General features: G+C 44.7%; 1 protein-coding gene across 1 annotated transcript in view; it reads right to left on the bottom strand.

Annotated features, from left to right (window-relative positions):
- Positions 1-6,659: 6,659 nt before the first annotated feature.
- LOC136579981 (histo-blood group ABO system transferase-like) overlaps positions 6,660-22,787 on the bottom strand; it is a 49,466-nt gene continuing 33,338 nt past the window's right edge. The window contains exons 5-6 of the mRNA XM_066580117.1: positions 10,527-10,661; positions 6,660-8,172 (exon numbers count right to left, since the gene is read on the bottom strand). Of these exons, the coding sequence (XP_066436214.1) occupies positions 7,485-8,172; positions 10,527-10,661 (823 nt within the window). The 3' untranslated portion in view covers positions 6,660-7,484. The remainder of the gene's footprint in view (positions 8,173-10,526; positions 10,662-22,787) is intronic.

The raw sequence follows: 22,787 nt of genomic DNA, 5'->3' as shown, positions 1-22,787 counted from the left end.
AATTGTCCTCCTAAAACCTTTCCTTATAAGAATCCCAGCACTTCTATTAAAAATTAACTTTTATTCATCTTATATGTAAAACCTAAATCTGTTTGTATTGTATATAAATCCACATTTCTGGTCCAATTTGAGTGAAATTTTGCATGAGCGTTCTTCAGCACCGGGCAACGAATACTGGTGGAATTAAGAATAGAAAACTCTGAGTGTGGCCTAGCCATCAGCGGGAAATGTCACGGCTGCAGGAACCCCAATATGGGAAGAGCTTTACGACGATTCCCTGCTAGCCTGGGTACCCTACGGGACCCGAAAATCCCAGCGCAAGCTTCACCCAACCAAGAGAAGCAGTTGGAGACCATCCGCGACCGAATCAGGGTCAGAGAGCGTTTGTGGCCTGCCTGTTCTGGAGTATCCCCGGGCTGGAGTTCAGGACGTGGAGGAGGAGGTCCCACTGCCGTTGGCTCCAGAGGATGCCTGTGGGGAGAAGGGAGTGCAGGGGATGCCGCTGCTGAGAGAGGCGCTGAAGCCATGGAAGGAGCGGTGAGAGGGTCTCAGAAGCGCCAGCCGGCACCGGAAGCCTGGAGGCAGCGAAACGTGGCGGCATTAGTGTCTGGAGACAGAGGCACCTCTTCTCCCCACCAGAAGGGGCAATAATAGAAAGGCCTGGGGAGCCCCTGGATAAGGGAAAGGTGCCAGGTAGAGGCAGGACGTGGGCAGGCCTGGAAGTCCCCAGCAAAGAGAGACCTATGGAAGTGGGGGAGACAAAGTCTGCTGCTGGCCAGCAGTGAGTGTGACAGACTGCAGTGGGGGGGGGGGGTGTATGTGAAAGCACATGGCTGAAAAACCTCTACATACGTGACCGGCATCACAGGTCTGCTGGAAATGGAGAAGTCTGCTGAAGTTTATACTGTTGCAGGACTTCTATTGTCTTCCCTGGGACTCTACTGCTACCTACTGTCAAGACAGAGAATGGCAGCTGTTCGGCTCTACTGCTAACAAGCTACGCACTTCTAAGGAGCTTGAGCAGATCAGAATGCATTGGAGAATGTATCCCTAAAGTCTACTCCATCCGGATGACTGTGATCGGATATGCTATAATATTCAATTCATCACATACTAGCACCCTTTGACGTACTCTCAGATTGTAACGTAACTATGGCTAAGAACAAAGACAAAACACTGAAGATCTCTCAGACTCCTTCTAGGGCTACTCTGCTGGAAACTTTTGCTTCTTAATCTCAGACAGACCCTCCCATCCCAACCTGAGGTCCCTACCTCGGGCTCTCAAAAGGAAATGGCCTTGGAAGCCGATCACATGATAAATGACCATTCCGCTCTGCTCGATTAGATGAAGGAAATCCGAATTATCAGCAGTAGTGAAAGAATTTTCAGAGTTGATCTGGGACTTGGGTCAGAGAAAAGACGAGTTGTTGACACTATGGAGGCGGACCGAAGCCATGCGGCAGAGTTGGAAGCTAAAATCAAGCTTTCAGAGACCAAATACGAGGACTTGGAGAACAGGTTTTGGCCCTCCAAAATTTTTATAAGAAGCCTATCGGAGTCAATTAAAGCTCTTAAAGTAACAGCAATTAATCTATTTTCAGCCCTATCGTAGCATATTGGCCAAACATCTCTGCGGACAGACCAGATCCATAGAGCACTGGCCCGCCCGCCAAACCCGGACCTTCCAAGAGACATAGTCTTAAAATTGCATTATAACGAGGTCTGACACCAGCTTCTGTCAGCTGATAGGAATCTTTCGACGCTACCAGGACTATCTCCCTTGGTCCAGCTGTTTGCGGATATAGTCCTGACTACTTTGGCTAAACGGAGAGCCTTCCGGCTTATTATGCAGGCTCTGGGTTCAGCCAATATTAGGTATAAGTGGGGCTTCCCCTCTACCCTACATTTCCAACATCTCGGAAGGTCACACTCAGTTAGATCACTGGACGAGGCCTATGGAGCTGTCAAGAGGGCTCACATCTTATTGGAGAGGCCCCAGGTTGCAGGGCCTGCACGCCCTTGTCCTAGACGCAATCAGAACCTGCCATGTTCTCCGTGGAATCCGACTAGATCCTTGACTCAGGACTCTAGAGTAGAACAATCCAGTCCATCATAAAGGACGGTAAGTTATGGCTATTTTCTTGATCGGTCAAAGAATCTTGAGCAAATGGGGGGATGGGGTGAGGGATTGTCGGTCCACACTATTCTCAGTTAACATTTTGAGGTTGAATTATAAGGGTTATAAAGGTGGTGTGAGTCCTGTAGACGAATCTATGGGGACGTGCCACAATAATGTTTGTGAGTGTTGGTATGTGATAGCCTATCTGATAAAGGTGCTAGTCTGGTTGTAGTTAGATAGCTGCTTGAAGGTGAAGGATAGTCGGCTTTCTAATAAAGAAGACCGCTACCAATCTTGACCACAAAAGTCTTAGGACCTTTTCTGTATTGGTTTCTGTTTTGGGTGCGATGTCTCCCTGCTTTAAACCTCCTGTCCACGGGCGATTGTTCGTTGCGTTATCCGCAGTGATAATCCGCACCCCGGTAATGCATGAAACGCTTTCCATAGGATAACAATGGAAAACGCAGCCTGATGTACATGAGCGGAAATCCATTGCGATTTTCCGCTTGCATAATAAAAATCACAGCATGTCGCAATTTGGTGCGAATTTCCACGATCAACCTTCCATTCAAAGTCAAAAGCTGCAATAAACCGCAGTGACTTTAAATGTTCTCCCGCGGCGGAAATCTGCTTGCGTTAAAACACACCGCCGGTGAACAGGCGGCCTTACGTGGAGGGGAGCTGCAGCATTTATTAATTATCTCTTTTCTATGGTTACAGGTCATCCGTCTCACAACAGGTCTGGAAAGGCAACTACAGGGAAGACGGGAGGTTTGGGCTGGAAGGGCTAAAGTGCGCTTGAGTCTAGACATCCCATGGTGTGCTTAATTTCCCATAATGTAAGGGGGTTCAACTCCACAAGCAAATGGAAAAGGGCTTTCCTGACGTACTTAAAACATAAGCTGGATGTGGTTTGCATTCAGGAGACCCATTTTTCTCACAATTCTGTCCCCAGATATTTCCATCAGCATTACTTTAGATACTTTATGGCTACAGCCCCCCAAAAACATAGAGGTGTCCTCACTCTGTTACATAATTCATTCCCCTTCCAGGTCGAGCCGACAGAAAGCGATGAAGAAGGGAGATTCTGTATTCTTTTGGGTAAATTACACAATCAATCATTGGCCATAATTAATATGCATGCTCCCTCTGTTAGAAGGAAACTTACCAGCAGCACTGTCGGGTCTCGGCAGCATGTCAGTCCAGCTGCAGGGGTCCAGGCACGACGTTCTTCCTTCCGGGTCCGGCGCCGGTTCCCTTAGGGCGGCAGCGCGGCTCTCTGAGCCTTTTCTGTTGTGAGTGGGTGGGTCTTCTTCCTCCACCCACCAGCTTGTCATTGGCTCCGCCCCCTTGCTAGGGATAAAAGGCAGCAGCTGGCTAGGTTCATTGCCAGTGTTTGTTTGTACCTAGTGAGGTTATCTAGGTCTCTCTGGTCCTCTTACCCTTGCTTCAAACCCTGCTTTTATCCTTGCTCCATCCCTTGCTGTAGGTTTTTTCCAGCCTCAAGTTTCTCTCTGTTTTTGTGCTGCTTCCCCCTTTAGGATCTGGGTTCCCTAGACAGTATAGGGACCGTTGCCCAGTTGTCCCCCTGGGTTTAGCCAGGGCGAGGCAAGTAGGTAGGGTCAGAGGGGTGGGTGGTTTTTAGGGACTCCCAGCCTTCTTCTGTACCCACCTAACACCCTCGGAGAATCCCTTGTCCACTATACAGTTGATTGCTAAAAAACTCCTCGCATATGCACAGTATAAAGTGTTATGGGCAACAGATTTTAATTTCCTCTTAACCCCAACCCTGGATAGGTCAAGCAATAAGCCAGATAGATTCTTGGCTTCACAATGCAAAGATTGGGAGAATTGTCCCTATTGACATTAGCAGGTAGCTGGGGAGAGATTCATGGAAATTAGAGGGAATGCACCATTTTTTCACCAGTAAGCCAAACTTACTCCAGATTACATTACATATTGATGTCCTCCTCCCTCCTACCCCACCTAACAACTACAAGACATTACCCATGTGTCTGGTTGGACCACAACCATGTCCTTTCGGGGATTCAATGTGACGAGGCTCCCAGACCTGTAGTTACATGGCGGCTCAACCAAACCCTTATCCGGGACCCTAACATTTCAGGGCAGGTTTCTGATCTCTTTGGTCTTAATACTAACCCAGAGACACAGCCTCAATGGGTATGGCTATCTCATATGGGACATCCAGGGCAGCTTACACGCTTCTCAAAAGAAAAGTCTCAAGCCTTTCAGGCTTCGAAAAGAAGGTTGTTCCTGTTAGAAACCTATAATCAAAGCCTTCCCTTGAGGGCGACAAACAAGGAAATCAGAGATATTAAGCTGAAGCTCAATGCTCTATTGTCTGAAAAGTTTGTTTTTTGCCACATATTGTACTTCATTCAGTTGCTAAAAATAGACTGATAGAATTTGTGTATATTTATTATTATTTAAATGCCAAAATTGGGAAAATTTAGAAAAAAATTATTTTTCACATTTTCAACTGTAATATCTCAAATATGTGCAAACATACTGTAGATATTTTTGATAAGATAACCATGTGCCGTTGTACACTTAGTAGTATCTTCTAGGTTAGGTATCTTCACTATAATTCTTGACTTTTAGAAGTTTGGAAGTGGACCTCAACTGACAACATGGAGGGGTGACCTGCAACGTATGCTATAGGTTTACAGACCAACCAGAGGAAAAGCCAAATTTCACCTGCAAGCTTATATTTCTACTGGAGGAAAAAAAGTGCAAAGTCTTCAGGAGAGAATCGCTACATTGAAATGTATTAGGAAGGTGACAGAGTAGAAGAAAATCTTCAAAATGTTGAAGGAAAAGAAATGTCCAGTGTACCTGCAGAAGCCGAGGAATGGAAGCATGTGGGCCAAAGAAGAAGGAGGATCAGGAGTCAGCCAGCACCCATACTGCTTGGGAACCGGTACCAGGTTCTCACGCAGGGGGGCTGGTACTGGTACCTGAGCAGAAGGAGAAAGAGTTACAGCAAGAAATGACTCTAACCACAAAGAACAGAGCAGAGGAGAAAGAAACATGTCCCCTCCCCTCCTCTGTTTTGTTCTAAGATGATCTGGAGGACATGGTTTAGGGCATTTTGTATGGGGGGGGGGAGGCGCTCATAGCCTGGCGCTGTTTTAGGGGGTCACTCTGGTGCTATTTATTGGGGGCGGCTTCTGTCTGGTGCTGTGTATGGGAGTGCAGGCTGTCTGACATGGTCTGTACGGTCACGGGTGCCATTTATTGGGGCGTTCTCTGTCTGACACTGTGTATGCTCTCGGTCTGGCATGTTGCATGCGGGAGAAGCACTATCTGTGTATGGTGGAACGCACTCTTTATGGGGCCGCTCTTTGTCTGATGCTGTTTATAAGGCCACTTTGCCTAGTACTGTGTATGATTCGGGTCACTCTATCTGGTGCCTTTGGCGGGTGCTCTCTGTCTAGCACCATGTATGGGGTCACTCATTCTAGTACCGTTTATGTAGTGGGTGCTTTGTATAGAGACCACTCCTTGGCACTGCGCTCTGTCTAGCAATGTGTATGGGGGGCGATCTCTGGTGCTGTGTGGGCACTTTTTATCTGGTACTATGTATTGGTCCACAATGTCTGGCACTGAACTCAAAACTCTGGACACTCTAGTTTAACTGATGTAATAATGCAAACATTGACTTCCACTGCATGAAAGTATTAATTGTGAAGGGGGTAGAATTTTTTGATGGAGACATTTCTGATGGTCACTTTGAACTCCACCACATTGTATTCAGCTTAGGTCTTTCAAATGGAAAGGGGTCATGTGATATATCAATCTTGGCTAGAATTTGTTTAGAAACATACTGAAAGTGTCAGTTTTGACCTATCATTTCTTGTTTAGGAGTTAAGTGAGCGCAAATTTGGTAAATTGTGTCTGACATCCAGGGCCTTTTTTCCTTGATGGATCACTTAGCGGTGAGAAGTCCCTCGATATGTTCCAGCATACCATATTCCCATTTGTGCTCAATGAGAAGAGTGAGTTCCCACACTACTTTCCACACAATGGCGCACCTCCGCACTTTGCAGGGGTTGTACACAGATGGCTGGATGTTCAATTCCCTAGGCACTGGATTGGACATACAGGTCCAGTAGAATGGCCATTAAGGTCACTGGACCTAACACCTTTGTTTTTTTTTCTTTGGGGCCATTTAAAGTCCCTTGTGTATACGGAAAAAAATGTGCATTATGATTCACCTGAAATAGCAAATCCTACAGTGCTGTGAAGAAATATCACCGGCACAAAGACTGGATAAAATGTTCAACCACATGCATCCAGCAAAATGGTGGACACATCCAACACGTCGTGTAATACACTTGGTGAAATTTTGCCCTCCCTTATCACCTAAACAAGTAAAGATTGGGTACAATTCTACCCAAGATTGATATCACATGACTCTCTTCCCATTTGAAAAACCTGAGCTTAATTCAATATGACGGAGTTCAAAATGGTCACCGAAAATGCCTCCTCCACCAAAAAATGCAGCCTCTTTCCCAATTAACACTTTCACACTTTGGAAGTTAACTTTCTTATTATTACACAAGCTAAATGGGTGTGTCCAGACATTTGCCTCACCCTATATATATCTATATTTTGTTTGTACAAATATTGTGAAGTTTTGGCTTCCTTCACCTGGTCGTACACACCTGCCGCCATTTTACCTTCTGTCCCTCCTACTGGAGCATATGACTGGTATCCTACCTTCCCTGGTTTTATTCGTAGGCTTAGTCCCAAGAAAGGAGCATTCTGAGTGGTAGGAACCCAACTTTCCCAGGTTGAGATTTACCACCTGGTATTAGTGTTAGGACCCATCTGAGCTGGACGCTGGTCACCTGGACGTTGGTAGATGGGCCAATGTAATTTGATCGAATTATATACCAAGAGCCTTGCATTATTTAATGTGGTTAGAGTATTGATTATAGGTATGTATATCTCTGATAGTAAATTTATTTTGCATGCTGTTGCCATTTTTGGTTTCTACTCTGTATACCTACATGATTAGAAATCTAAAACCTAGCATCTTTGTGACATTTGTCCATTATAATTTCTCAGTTTTTTTTGTGTATGGATAACCCTATTGGTGATTTTGCTCTTTTATTGTCTATATGGGGAGTGCAGCAGGGTGTTTGTGCATTTTAAGGCAGCTTAAAAAAATGGGAGACAGTTGACATAAATAAAGATTATTATGAAAAACCTAAATATAATCATCCTTTTACCCCCAAGCAGCATTTTTAAAAATCTCTACTTTCAGAGTTTTAGAGACCATCCCAAATACCCATCAGCTATGACACTTCTGTCTTGTTTTTGTAAAGTCGTACAAAGCTCATCTGTTCCGAACGGCATTGTAATTTTTTGGAACGATAACAGATCTTCTTCTCTTAAGGACTTCTGGAACCCCCATATTATTGTCCCAAAGATACTCAGGAGACAAAACTTTAGTTGGCTTGTGATAAAGGAAATATTTGTTTAAGTAGCTCTTGTCATGCCAGATGGCCTCAATATTGTTCCCCTTATCAGTCATCATCTCACTGTGGCAAAAACTAGTCAACATGTAGACTTCTTCTACAGTGCCACCAAAATATCCCCCCGCGTAATAAAAGTCGCCTTCGTCAGGAGGAATGTAGGCGGCAGATGCTTTCCTGCGTTCATATGTGAAGCGCTCACGGGGGGCTCTAAAGTAACGAGGATGTAAGGTACCAAAAACATCACTAAGGATCTCCACCCCGACCTCATCAGTGAATTTTATGTCCACATCAACGCACACCAAGTAGTCCACTTCGTTGATAAATCTTTTTGAGGAATGATCTCGGATCATCTCCATGCGTCTCATAGACACTTCCTGCCATCTTTTGTAGCTGGGGACCTCTAAGACCACCAGTTGTCTGCCATCCGCAAGGCTGATATTTGGCATTTCCTTGACGCGGTCTGTGAACACATAGTAGTTGACCTTATGTCCCACCATAAAGAACTTTTCAGCAGTTTCGATAAATGTCTTCATAAAGACTGTGTACCTGAAATAGTAAATGATGGCAGTCAGTACTTTTTTATAAGTAGTTTTTTCACAATTGACATTAATATCCTAACCATGTCTCCGGACACCTTCTATCAGGGATAAATCGGGAAGGCTCTCATATACATTTGATGGTCTGCTGGTCTGGCCGTTGGTGTGTTCATCTACCTTTAATCTAATGCAGGGGAACCCTAACCATGAGGCAACCTGAGCCTGTCACCTCAGATGGCATTAGAGGAGCGGCGTTAGAGTAGCCACTTGGCTGATAAGGCACCGGCCCAGCAGTAAGCTAAGTCTAAGCCCAGTGCTGGTATTTTTTTATAACAATAATTTTTATTGAGTTTTCAATTATACATACAAAGGCACAGCAGTATGGAAAGATTTCCAGTCCTAATACAAAAATGTAGCTACGAGCCTTGTATCTTCTCAAAAGGAGTATATAACAAAATAATAGCAATCAATTGTTATCTTAGTTCACACCGGTGTCTATTTTTTAATGGTCATATCAATCTGGCCAGTAAAAAATAATTGTCAGCGCCAACCAGCCAGGTAGAAACTTGACATCAAACATTTAACTCGCGCCATCTGCAGCTGTAGTGCAGTGCCCACCGCTGCTGTAATCAATCTCCAACCCCTGACTTGCTCACAGTGCAGATGGTGTAAAGTTGCTGCTGGCTGGAGGTCCACTAAGGGCTATATTACTACAGAAGGAGAGGGGGGGGGGGACTATTGGGGTCACTATTACAACTGGAGGAACTATCAGGAACACTATTACTACTGGAGCCACTATGGGGGTCACTATTAATACTGGGACCACTATTACTAATAGGGCCATTATGAGAGTCACGAATACTACTTTGGGAGCTATGGGTGTCCCTACTATTACTACTGGGGCAACTTTTTTTTTTTTGTTGAGGGAGGGATGTGTGTTTACCATTTCACACTTTGCCTCAGGCAGCAGAAAAGCTTGCAACACCCCTGATGTAACATGTGCTGACAACTTTGTTCTCTTGCCTTATCAAGGCCTACACCCTCCAATAATAATGAGATGACTCTGCAGATTATGTCTATACAGCAAAGCTGGCAATTGAGCTACAGGAAACAAAGTGCTAGCCTATTGTTACAGCTTTAATGTGAAAACCATTTTTCAAGATTTTTTGTCATTTCTGATTATGCATACCTAGAGATGAGCGAACGTACTCGGATAAGCACTACTCGTCCGAGTAATGTGCTTTATCCGAGTACCTCTCTGCTCGTCCTGAAAGATTCGGGACGCGCTGCGGAGCGGGGAGCTGCAGGGGAGAGCGGGGAGGAACGGAGGGGAGATCTTTCTCTCCTTCTTTCCCGGCCGCTCTGCCCCGCTCCCCGCTGCGACTCACCTGTCAGCAGCGGAGCGCCCCAAATCTTTCAGGACGAGCGGAGAGATACTCAGATAAAGCACATTACTCGGACGAGTAGTGCTTATCCGAGTACGTTCGCTCATCTCTATTCATACCCCTCCTAGCTCTCAGATTACCAGTCAGAAATCTTTGCTATCTCTTCTGATATAGCAATGGTATAAAACATGGCTGAGGTTGAAACCCATGGATGGCTTGAATTAGGGCTTTCTCGTGCCAGCAATGAACATGTGCATATGTAGGCGAGTTGTGTCGTCCATTTTTTATAAGCAATGGGAAGAGTAACCAAGTTCCCCATCTCTGAAAGGTATGAGGTGACATGAACCAACTCTAGGAGGTGAGGTCTCACTTAGCTTTTTCCTGTGTTACAATATGCCATGCAATGTTGGACTGGGGTGTCTAGGGTCCACCAGCAGGGTTATCCTCATCTCAGACAATTCAAGCTAAGATGTCTATATGGGGTGGCCAGAGATATGGAAACAACAAAGCTGGCCGCCGCATTCAGTTGGATATTTCGATCTCTGACAGAATTGTATGAGATGAGAATAACCTCTTAATTAACTAGAAGTAATCTCATTGCATATCTAAGGCACTAGAACCAAGCTTGTTACACACATACAGCACCAGAACCAAGATAGTTGCATATCTAAAGCACCAGAACCAATCTCCAGAGGGGCCCCTCTCATTACCATCTATCAGAGAAGTTTCACTGTGAAGTTCACAGCAGCCTGGTCTCTTTCTCCTCCTCCCCTGTTCTGCTGTCCAGGACCTCCTGTCATGTGACTATGATGTCTCAGAAGGTCCTAAACCAAGTTTACTAGTTGTCGTTTTACCAAAATTGGCACAAAATGCAGCAAAACTACAATATGCAAGAGTATCCCAAAGCCCACCAGGAGATTCACCGACTCCCCGCTGGGACAGTTTGAGCCTGATGCTATGTCATTTTTTTTTTACTTACTTTTTGATAGCAAACACAGTGAGGCCGATGCGAACGTGTCTCTGGTGAAATTGTGCATTCAATATGTCGATATTGTAGCTGCCATTCCACACAATTGGTGCAAGCCAAGGCGTCATCATCAGGACATCAGTTCTCCTAGGAAAAAGAAAAGTAACTGGGCATTTTGTGGCTTACACGTAAAAAAGGGCTGATGTGGAAACTGTCAGCAAGAAAGCTGATGGATGCAGTTTCTTAAAGGGACTTTGGCAGCTCTTATGAGTCCCAAAAAATAAAATTATGGGTCTAATAGGAACTGGAATGCTAAGTCTGTGGTTGTTATTGTTATACTCACCATCTCCCCGCTGTCTGCCTGCAAAAACACTGCTTGTTATATACAGTGGACTATTTCTGCATGCACTCACAATGACGAAGACTAGATAGTTAATATGATCATTTGTAATCATGGCCGGCCTTAGGTTAGATGGCACCCTATGCAAAAGATTTTTGACACCCCCACCTGTCATAAGAAAAATGTTGTGTGTATATAATTGCACCAATGAGCAATCTGCTTGTGTTATTCTGCTTATGTAAACAACAATTCAGTATCATAGCCAAACCGGAACAGCTCAGTAGATGAATACAGTCCCAGTACCAAGCTCAGTGAATAAGTACAGTATCAGAACTAAGCGCAGTTAATATAACCAAGCTCATAAGAAATACAGTGCCAGAACTGATGGCATGCTCTGCCCCACACCAATTCCTAACCCACTGGCACCGCTTGTCATGTCTCATCTACCTGACTCTATTCTTTGACATGTATAAGATGTACTGTATCTGCAAGTGTTTGCCTTCTTTAGTTTGACCCTTCTGGTTCTCTGTACCCCCTTTGTTGTATAACCCCTACCTTTCCTCCTGCTAGGGAGTTTCTTGTCTATAGCCCACGTGTTAGTCTCTACTCTGTGCTTTGGCTCATCATCATTCTTTTTACCTACTGCTGAATGTGCATTCTACAAGATACCTGAATAAACCCAGCGATTTATCAATTTTAATCCTTTGTAACGGCTCTGCACTTCCTCCTGTGTTAGGTATGCAATATTTAGTGGAGCTTTCATTTTATTCCCCTGCATCTCATGTGGCATTTCTTTATCATTTATGAATACACTTGAAAAGAAACTATTTAGTACGTTTGCCTTCCACCCATCGTCTTCTATGACTTCTCCTACATTATTCGTTAAAGGGACAGTGCTCTCAGTGTAAATCCTTTTGCTGTTAATATAATTGAAGAAGAATAGTCTACGGTTATTTTTGCTCTCTTTGGCAATCAGTCTTTCTACCTCCTCCTTAGCAATTTTGATCTTTTCTTTACATATTTTGTTTTTTCCCCTGTATGATTTTAGCCCTTCTTCGCTGCCTTCTTGTTTTAGTAGTTTAAACGCTTTCTTTTTTTCGTTCATTGCCCCCCTTACCGTGTTGTCGAGCCACATTGGTTTCCTTCTACTTGTAGTTTTTTTAATTTTTAAAGACTATGAACTGCTCACATGAGGTAATTAGAATGTTTTTAAACTTTTCCCATATGTCCCCTGTGCTGATATTTTTGAGGATGTTGTCCCATTTGATGTTACCGATAGTTCTGAGCTGATCAAATTTTGCTTTACTAAAGTTTAGTTTGTTTGTCGCTCCCTGATAAGGCTTTCTATTGAATGACAGCTGGAAGTTGATTATATTGTGGTCACTGTTCCCCCAGTGTCCCTCAACCTGCACCCCCATTATTCAGTCCGGTTTGTTAGTTAAAAATAAGTCCAGAATGGCCCTCTCTCTAGTTGGCTCCTGCACAAGTTGGGTAGGGTAATTATTTTTAATTGTTCTCAAGAACCTAACACCCCTGTGAGATTTTCAGGTTTCATTTTCCCATATTATATCCAGATAATTAAAGTCCCCCATGATAATTACTTCATTGCAGTTTGACACCTCTTCTAACTCCTTTAAAAATAAGATTTCAGTTTCTTCTGTTGCTTTTAATTGCCTACAGAAAACCCCTATCAGTATTTTGTTATTTTTTTTCTCCCTGTATTTCCACACACAGAGATTCCACATGTTCATCTCCTATTCCTATATCCTCACGTTGCCTCGGCATTAAGTAGGATTTAACGTTCAGACATACCCCTCCCCCTTTCTGTTTCCCATGGTCTCTTCTGAAGAGGTTGTAATCTTGTAAATTCGCCGCCCAATCGCACTTATCATCAAGCCATGTTTCCGTTATTCCAACTATGTTGTAATTTTCATCAGTCATTCTCACTTCAAGCTCACCCACTTTACTGATCAGACTTCTTGCATTCGTTACCATACATTTTACACGGTTGTTTTTGTTCTTTATATTCATTTTGCTACTAATGGTGCTATTGGCTGTTCTGTCAGTTCTAACTGTACTAACCCTTGACCCCCATTCCCATTACGTGGCCCAAGGTCACTGTCTACACTGTCTACCCCCCTGTTTCTCTTTTTGCCCTGCCCCCCAGTTTTGCTACTAGTAGTACTATTGGCTGTTCTGTCAGTTCTAACTGTACTAACCCTACACCCTGCTCGACCCCCATTCCCATTACATGGCCCCAGGTCACTATCTACACTGTCTACCCCCCTGTTTCTCTTTTTGCCCTCCCTCTAGTCCTTAGTTTAAGCACTCCTCCAGCCTTCTGCCCCCAGCGCAGCTGCACCCTCCCCATTAAGATGCAGCCTATCCCTATGGTAGAGCCTGTAGCCGACAGCAAAGTCAGCCAGTTCTCCAGGAATCTGAACCTCTCCTTCTTACACCAACTCTAGAGCCACTTGTTTACCTCCCTAAGATCCTGCTGCCTTTCTTATGTGGCTCGTGGTACAGGTAGTATTTCTGAGAAAACTACCCTGGAGGTAGCTTGGATCCTCTGTCCCTGAAATCATTTTCAGGGGCCCTCTATTGACCACTAATTTGTTTATTGGTGCCAATCTGCACCATGACCACTGGATCCTCACCAGCCCCTCCCATGGTGATGCTCAGCCGCAAACACAAGAGGGTCACAGGAGCCTCCACAACACTGTCACACTTCCGTGGGGTGCCTGTATAACATCTCATATCCAAGCTAGAGTTGGTACAACAGGATACTAGAGCCTCCATGCCCCCCGTATCACATCTTGTATCCTAGCTAGAGGCAGTACAACAAGGTACTAGAGCCTCCTTGCCCGCCATATAACATCTTGTATCCAAGCTAGAGGAGGTACAACAGGGTACTAAAACCTTCTCTGAATTTTAGTTTTCCCCAATAAACTTTCACTTTGATATTGCAACTACTTATATATCATCATTACATTTACACAAATAAAGTTTCATCCGATTCCAACAACTCCTTGTTTAGGGTTGCCATTTGTCATAAAAAATACCAGCTACGGTAAAACGGATTGTGGTTAGGGGTGTGGCTTATCAAAGTGTATGTTTTTACCTCAGTTATTCCAGTGGCTGCAATAGTAAAAATGCCCCCAGCAGTGGCCCCAACAGTAACAGCTCTCAGAATCACAGACTCTCAAGTGCTCTCAATTGTGGCCCCAATAATATCAGCATCCTCAGTAGTGGCCCTAATAGTAATAGTGCCTTCAAAAGTGTCCTCAGTAGTAATAGTGGCCCCAGTAGTAATAGTACCAACAGTAGTGACCCCTGTAGTAATAGTATCTCAGTAGTAGCACCAATAATAATAAGGTTCCCAGTAGTGGCCCCAGTAGTAATAATGCCCCTCGTAGAAGTCCCAGTAGTAATAGTGCTCTCAGTAGAGGAACCAGTAGTAATAGTGCCCCTCAGAGGTCCTGGTGTGAGGGTATATATATATTGCCATATGTGTTTTTCATGCTTTTATACCTGTATGCAAGTTTTATTCAATTCCAAATGAGAAAAAACTTTAATACTTCGCCTTACATCAGATATCCCAAGGCTGAGAGAGATGTTCTAAGAAATTCAGAGAAGATACGGAACCAGACACAAGGCCGCATGTACTTGGCCGATTTCCCAGAAGCGCTGGAACAAGATATCAAGATGTTCAAATGTACATGACTGTTATATGATTTTCACTGTCTCAGTCCGCAAATCCGGACTGCCCATATATGGTTATGAGCCCATCACCCCCTAGTGGTGAGAGGGCAGAGGGTATAAGATCTCATGTAATCTGTAATAAAGTGCGCAGTTTTTTCTCCCGTGTGAGGAGCTAGACCAGACTCCTGTGTGTGGTGTCTCTTCTTACGGCCGGCAACGGGGCAAGTGGGGTGGGCCCGATTGGTGTTGCACTTAGAATTTTTAACCCTCATACTGGTAGTAACCATGCCCTCAGTAGTGGCCCCAGTTGTAATAGTGCCCAGAGTAGAGGAACCTGTAGTAACAGTTCCCCCAGTAGAGGCCCCAGTAGTAATAAGGCACCCAGTAGTAATAGTGCCCCTAGTAGAGGTACCAGTAGTAATAGTGTTCCTCGTAGAGGTCCCGATAATAGTAAGGCCCCCAGTAGTGACCCCAGTATTAATAGTGCCTCCAATATATAGGGCCCCCTCTTTGTATAGTAACCTGCAGTTGTCACCACATAAACTGTATAATATAGTTATGTTCACTTTAATAATATAGCCAAAATATATTTGATAATTGGTGAACTAACAAGCCCCCCAGAACCAGAGTGTACACTATGACTCTGTACCTGTCTAACCACTGCGCTATATGCTCCTGGGAAGACCCAGAGTCAATATATATACCACCCACCCAGTTCTGGAGAGTTAGTTGGTGGAGGAGAGGTGCAGCTGGGATTGCAGCCAGCTGGTTGAGGGACAACTATGTGAAAGAAAATTAGTTTGGTCCATAGATCTTGGTTCATCCTGATGATGCCTTTAAGGCTGGGGTCACACTAGGCGGATTCCCGTGGGAAATCCCGCGGTTTGACCGCAGCAAAAACTGCAAGATTTCCGCCGGGAGAACCGCCCAGAAAAACCCGCTGCAGCTTTGAAGCGGCCCGGCCGCTCGCTCTTCCGCTGCGGCCGGCGCTCCCATAGAGGAGAGCGTGGCCACAGCGGAAAGGAAAAAAAAATAGACATGCTGCATTCGGCAAAGCCGCGGCTGCGGTCGCCGCAGCCGCGTTTTTTTGCCTGGTTTACCGCAGCGGATTGGCCGTCTCGTGTAGACGAGATTTCTGGGAAATCTCATCCACATGGCTGGCTAATCCCGGGATTAGCGGTGGAATTTCCGCGGCAAATCCGCCCTGTGTGAACCCAGCCTAAGGCCTTCAGAAAGAACATGATGCCCTGGTCATGAACCATGTACGGACTTCAGAAGTCACGTACTATCCCAACCTGTGGAAACAATCATTTGCCAAATTATCTTAGAAATGTTATCAGGATGTTGCAAGAATTGCTGAGTGTGTAGGGGTTATCCTGTAATTGTGCTTGTTACACGACATCTGCAAATTCCAATGTGTTTACGCCAAATAGGATATTTTGAGCCTGAGAAAATCATATTTCAGCCAACAATGCATATAATCTTATATCTTGCATATATGTCATTTGTATAATCCTTCCCACATCTATATGATGGTTACACCTTTCCTTCCTCTTAATAAAACTACGGTGTTGGGTGGCTGGATCTCAGAACCCCATTACCATTAACTGGATTCAGATCTCTTGACTGGTTTTGGTTAACGGCTAAGTCACTTGTGACTCTTACTTACTGATTTTACCTGATTTAGGTGTACTTCTTTAAAAAAAAAAATCTTTAACAGTTTGGAGGCACCAGCGAGATGCTATTCCTTTACACTTTTTACTGAACAGAGAGCAGCGGCCTTCTTCTCTCGGACAATGCACTACCCCGGGGCAAGAGATTTCTCTTGACTTCTCCCTAGAGGTGGTTGCCTGCGGTGTCAGTGTAAGGTGTACAGCGTCAGCATTTCTAAACTTGCTCCCTATCAGGTAAAATTATTTTTCTGTTTGTTTGTCTTACTATAAGCAGCGCAGCAATGGCTCTGCTACATATCATTTCCTGCCTTGTATTCATGCTTTAACTTTTCCCTTCCCTACTGCTTCCTCGCCTTCCTGTGTCGTTATTCAGCTCTGCTACATCGTGTATTGCAACTTTATTGTTTTATATTAATGTTGTGCAGTATTACAGTATGATTAATGATACCCAACATCCCTGTGAGACATCTCAAAAGTGGGTGGATGCTTATTCCCCAGAAGACTGCTTTCTTCTTTTCTGCACAATTGATGAGCTTGAATGTAAAAATAATTTTGATGCTTCAGAGGGAGATACTGGTATTGAAGCGTAAATTTTCACTTGTTGTTGTGTTATTACGCTGTACACACTTCCCTTACCCAGTGTTTCACTATGACTCTATGGTTTTTGGCTACCGATAGGGTGTAGATATACGTAACTGGGCTGTGGGATAGCCACTCACTGACAATTGCGGGACACAAGGTTTTTTTCATAGCTAGATACCTGAAGACGGGACTGGCTCTCCCTGCCGGATTGCTATGGGGGTGATTCTTACCAAACTCAATGCAATGTCAAAGTATAAACAAATAACTGTTCATTTGGTGAGAACCACATTTGGGGAAGGCTGCTGTGAAGAATACTGATACCATACTGCGGAAGGCCAAATTGCCAAAAGCTGGCAGTTTTGACCTTAATGCCTGGCACCATTTTTTAGCGATTACAGGATAATTTCATCCAGCTTCCTAAAAGTAGGACCTAAGAATATGTCCTAGTGTGTGTCAGTATGGAGTGCCAGAGGTGATTGAGAATGACAGAGGTATACACTTTATTTACTTCTGAAGTATGTCAAGAGGTGATAAAGGTCTTGGGAATAGAGCAGGCATTCCATACTCCATGCCACTCAGAGAATAGTGGTAAGGTGGATGGGTTAAATGGATGTACGTAGTGATATTAACAAGGGGGGTAGAGAATGCTATGTGACACGCCCATGGGAGTTTTGTTGTTAACACTAGTAGAATATTAGTATGTTACACTGCGGAAAGGTAAAGTAAAACCAGATGTTTTAATAATGTGCAATGAAGTACGTTATGTAAAAGCAGAATGTAAGAGCGCTGTCTGATGGATCTTTTACCTTTAGGTATATGAGTATGAAATATGATGGATTATGACTAGATTTAATTTTCTGCTGTGAATGATTTGTTATTTGTGTGTCTGTACTGCGATTGTGGGTACATAGCTGATAGTCTGTTGGCTCTGTGCCAAGTACGTAGCAAATATTTCATCATGCAAGCTCCTCCTTAACTGTCTTTAGTTATGTATTGTAATATGTTTTAATTTGATAATATATGGTGGTTATTCACTGTATAACCTTTTATGTTCATAAATGTATGTTTTCATTCTCTTACTACTCTAAAAGGAATTTTACTTGTGTGCTGATTGTACTCATATAGGCGAAAGTAACATCCAAACATCAGTGTTGCAATGTGAGCTTTAGGTGAATGCTTTGTGGTTCGCGTCTATATAAATCAGTAATGTGGGGTTTTTCACTGGTCATGTAATTTTAACATTTTCATGAGAACGGTTTGTTACAGACTGGAGTGTTTATACTGTAACTTTAACTGAATAGAACCGAAGCTCCTTTAATTGCTTGGCATACGTGGAACCATTTTATCATGACTATGTTCTTATGTTTTCAGTGGGTGTACAGTATTGCTAGAAATACTATATAATTACTTGTGTGAGTTTATGTTTAAGGGTTACAAGTGCAAGTTCCTCTCCAAAATCTGCTGGTCTATATTTGGTTGCCTGGATTAAACTGGCTACTGTAATGTGTGGAACACTAGCCAGGGGTAATGACAGAGTGCCAAAGGATCGCGACCTGCGGCCAGGTGTCATTTTGATAAACAGATTTTACATAGCAAATACTGAAGACAAAGTTCGCTACTTTTTACAGTTGCTATGGGACCCATGACCGATCAGAGAATATCCATGATGTGATGGGATCAGGAAAAACTGATCAGGGAAAGTTTATGATGGGATCTGGTATGGGTGGTATATGAGGCAAAAATACATGAGAGCAGGTATGGAGATGAAGGGAATTTGCACCTGGACAGGAATGTCAAATAGAAATTCATAGCTATATGATGTGTACTTAAGTGAGTAAGTATGCAGCTGTTTAACATTTTGGAATACTCAGAAAACTAACCTCTGCTCCTCCATAGCCTGCAGATGCAGACATCGTGGACAGGATGAAGGGGTCTATTAAAACGGAAAAACTAGTAATATAAAAGATACATATATAATGTATAAATGCAATTTAAGATCAGTGAAAAATCCTACTGAGCTGAATCACAAGGGTTGTTATACATTCACATCCGTCCACAGCCAAAGAGGGGCATTATGGCTGTAGGGGGGGGGGGTTGCATGAAGGGAAATTGCCCATCATGCAGAATCCAGACATAGGAGCAGATGTTTGGCTATAGTACTCCCTCCCTAGCCAGCCGATCTATAATATGTAAACAGGACATATGTTCTAGTTTAATTGAGCCTAATAAGGAGTGGGAGTTAACAGATTTTGCTTGCTATAACATACAAAACCTTTACAAAATCAATTAGTGGAGATTCCGCTGATGATACTTGTATCCAGCTGTTGGTTTCTAAGAACTGTCCTGTAAATCCAATGAGTACGAATGTGTGAAGTCCTATTAATGCAAGTATAATGAGGTATTGAGGTATGCTCTGATCATCCTTATTTTTGCATTTGAGGTTTAACGGTCTAAACAACTTGCTAAACTCAAAGGGGTGGAGCTGGATGATGTGGAGAGAGGGAGTGTGCATTGGGTCCCTCCCCCAAAAAGGAGGGTGTGAGGGAAGAACTCTGAAAAGGCTAGACTGACAAAGTATGAAAGTTGCTAATTATAAATGTACAGACGATAATGATAAATCTTAAGATTGTGTTGTAAACTTATTTAACTTAATTTGTAATGTTTGAATAATTTTAAGGAATTATTACTGTTTGTTCAAAAGACTGATTCATGAGTTGTATGTATAAAGTATATGGACGTTGTTCAGGCTGTCATAGAAATAGATATTTATTAAAAAGATTTGTTTGCTGCAGCAGAAAGCTAATCGGGTCACTCTGGGCAGAGATTGATAAAGCTGACATATAGAAACTTGTTTCATCCATTTTTATGGACGGATGAAGAAGAGTACCACAAGACCCAGGACTGCGATTTTGTTTTGTTTTAATTTCTTATGGACTGAACTATTTGCGATCAAGGTTATTTTGGACTGAATGAATTCATGAACTGAGTTATATCTGGCAGGAGATTGGAACTTTGCAAGTGTGATTTTAATTTTTATCTTCTCTAAGTGCAAGCTGTGTCTCTCCATAGCTGTGACTATTCAACGGAGCCTGAAGAACTGACAAGTGTTCATAACAGTGCCCAACTGCCAGCTGGTGACAAGTCAAAGGAGGGCTAAGCATTATAGCTCCTCCCTGGAGAACTGAGGCGACCAATGGTGTGCAAAGGGCATCTGGAAGAGTGGAATCTACAAGGAACAAGGGGCTCTATAGTCACCTGTGAATACCTTACATCCATGGATATGAAGAATAGAGGACATTGACTGACACCAGACAAACCAGTGAAAGTAGTAAGGACACTAGAATTGCTCTGCTTCCCTGCATCAGAGACCCTGTATATTTGGGATGTAAAGAAAAACAACAGAAGGAAGACCTCCACCTATGACTGTTTTGTTGTTTATTTTTATTTATATATTTTTTTTTCTCGAGCCCAGATTTGACAGGATTGGTTTTGTGTTGCTAGCAAATGAAATGCTAGGGCAGTTATGGCGAACCATTCAGAGCCCGAGTGCCCAAACTGCAACCCAAAACCCACTTATTTATCGCTATGTGCCAACACGTCAGGGGGCGGGGCTTATCACGATTTATGATTTTACCCCCGTCGTTCTAAAAAGGACAGGGCCGCTTCAAAATAGACAGTGTGCAGATTCTGACTGCTTTTTGGATTCTGAAATATTGCAGAACGTCCTCAGCGGGAATTTATGTGGAAATTTCTGCAGCATTTCCGCATCCAAAAAGTAGTCAAAATCTGCACCCGGTCTATTTTGAAACAGCTCTGCCCATTTCCACCACATGTAAACATACACCAGCGGTAATAGTGACCCCCACCCCACAGCAGCCCCAGCGATAATAGTGACCCCCACCCCACAGCGGCCCCAGAGATAATAGTGACCCCACCCTACAGCGGCCCCAGCGGTAATAGTGACCCCCACACCACAGCGGCCCCAGCGATAATAGTGACCCCCACCCCACAGCGGCCCCAGCGATAATAGTGACCCCACCCTACAGCGGCCCCAGAGATAATAGTGACCCACCCCACAGTGGCCCACAGTGCATTAGGGACACCCCACAGCGGCCCCAGCGGTAATTGTGTCCCCCACCCCACAGTGGCCCCAGCGGTAATAGTAACCCCCACACCCCACAGTGGCCCCCAGTGCATTAGGGACACCCCCAGCGGCCCCCAATGCAGTAGTGACACCCCCCAGCGGCCCTCCAGTGCAGTAGTGACACCCCCAGCAGCCCCCTAGTGCAGAAGTGACACCCCCAGCAGCCCCCTAGTGCAGTAGTGACACCACACAGCAGCCCCCTAGTGCAGTAGTGACACCACACAGCGGCCCCCCAGTGCAGAAGTGACACCCCCCAGCAGCCCCCTAGTGCAGTAGTGACACCACACAGCGGCCCCCCAGTGCAGTAGTGACACCCCACAGCGGCCCCCTAGTGCAGTAGTGACACCCCACAGTGCCCCTCCCAAGACCCACATACTTACCCCCTCCTCCTCCTCCTCCTCCTCCTCCTCCTGGAAGCTCAGCTCCTCTTCTGCTCAGCGATGCTCCTGGCATGCATATTAACTTTTTCTTACCCACTTCTGCCTCAATAGGTAATTCCCAGCAACCTGACTGGTTGTTTGGTGAATCAGCCAACCCAAGCAACCAATCAGGTTGCTGGGAATTGCTGATTGCGGCAGAAGTGGGGAAGAAAGAGTTAATATGCTCCCGGCACACACTCTGACTTAAGTCTGCTGCTGGACGCCTCCCCCCTCCCGGCGGAACCAAGTAGTAGGAGACGTCGGGGCAGGGGGGAGAGGGATTCCAGCTGCATGCTGAAGTCAGTGTGTGCCGGGATCAGCGCGGCTAGCAGTGCTGTTTATGAATGCCGGCAGGGGAGCGCGGCCCCTGCTGGTATTCACAAGTGGTGAGCGGCCGATGGGGCGCGTGCCAGTAGGGAGGGCTCTGCGTGCCATCTCTGGCACGTGTGCCATAGGTTCGCCACCACTGTGCTAGGGTGTAATAAATGTGATATTAAATTATCTGATTGTTTATGCAATGTATCGTTGTTATGAAAAACATGCAACATTTGAGAGAAACATTTAGGCCGCCTGCAGACGGGCGGGTCGGATCCGGCGTCGAGAATTCTCGCCGCGGGACCCGACCCGAGTGCCTGCAGGGAGGAGCGCGTACTCACCCGCGCCCGGCGGCCCCTGCTCTTTCATGTGCCGGCTGCCGGGCAGCCGGCGCATGCGCAGACCGCAGCCAGCGGCCGGGTCAGTGACGTTTCTGTGTGAGGCTCTGCGAGCCCCGCACAGAAATAGGACATGCCGCGGTTTGTTTGCCGCACGATATTTCGCGCGGCCAAACCGCGGCCGTCTGCATAGGAGTGCGTATTGTAATGCACTCCTATGCAGGCTTTCAGTGGCGGAAATCCCGCGGATAATCCCGCCGCGGGATTTCCGCCTGTGTGCAGGCGGCCTTAGACGTTATTAATCATTTAATAACAAAACTATAAAATGTCAAAAGGTATATTCAAACTTTTAGTTGGAAGATGATTTTATGTTTTATAATCACATTCTTGATCCCATTATGTCAGGGATTGGGTTCAGACACCTTGTTACCTGTGTCATCTCACAAGGACCTACATATCAGTTCGAAAAGGCAATGGTAAGTTTGGTAAACAGCATTGGGTAACATCAGTATGTCATCACGCTATTGTTAGTTTGTGCAAGGATTGTGCCATTTACACCTGGTCGTCCTGATGCAGAATGAGAATCCTAAAAAGGTGAGCTATTTGACCTCTGATTATGTGTGTTTCACTGGCTTAACTAGAAATAGCTGTTGCAAATGTTAGTTGTCAAAGTGTGCACTTATGCGCGATTGTGGCCTAATCTCTTATTGCCAATTTCCTCTTGTAGACTGAACGTGCATCCTGCCGCCGCTACTGGGTC

This window comes from Eleutherodactylus coqui, chromosome 10, assembly GCF_035609145.1.
Source record: "Eleutherodactylus coqui strain aEleCoq1 chromosome 10, aEleCoq1.hap1, whole genome shotgun sequence".
Taxonomy (NCBI): Eukaryota; Metazoa; Chordata; class Amphibia; order Anura; family Eleutherodactylidae; genus Eleutherodactylus; species Eleutherodactylus coqui.
The sequence above is the reverse complement of the archived record's forward strand: the minus strand, read 5'-3'. Positions and strand labels throughout refer to the sequence as shown.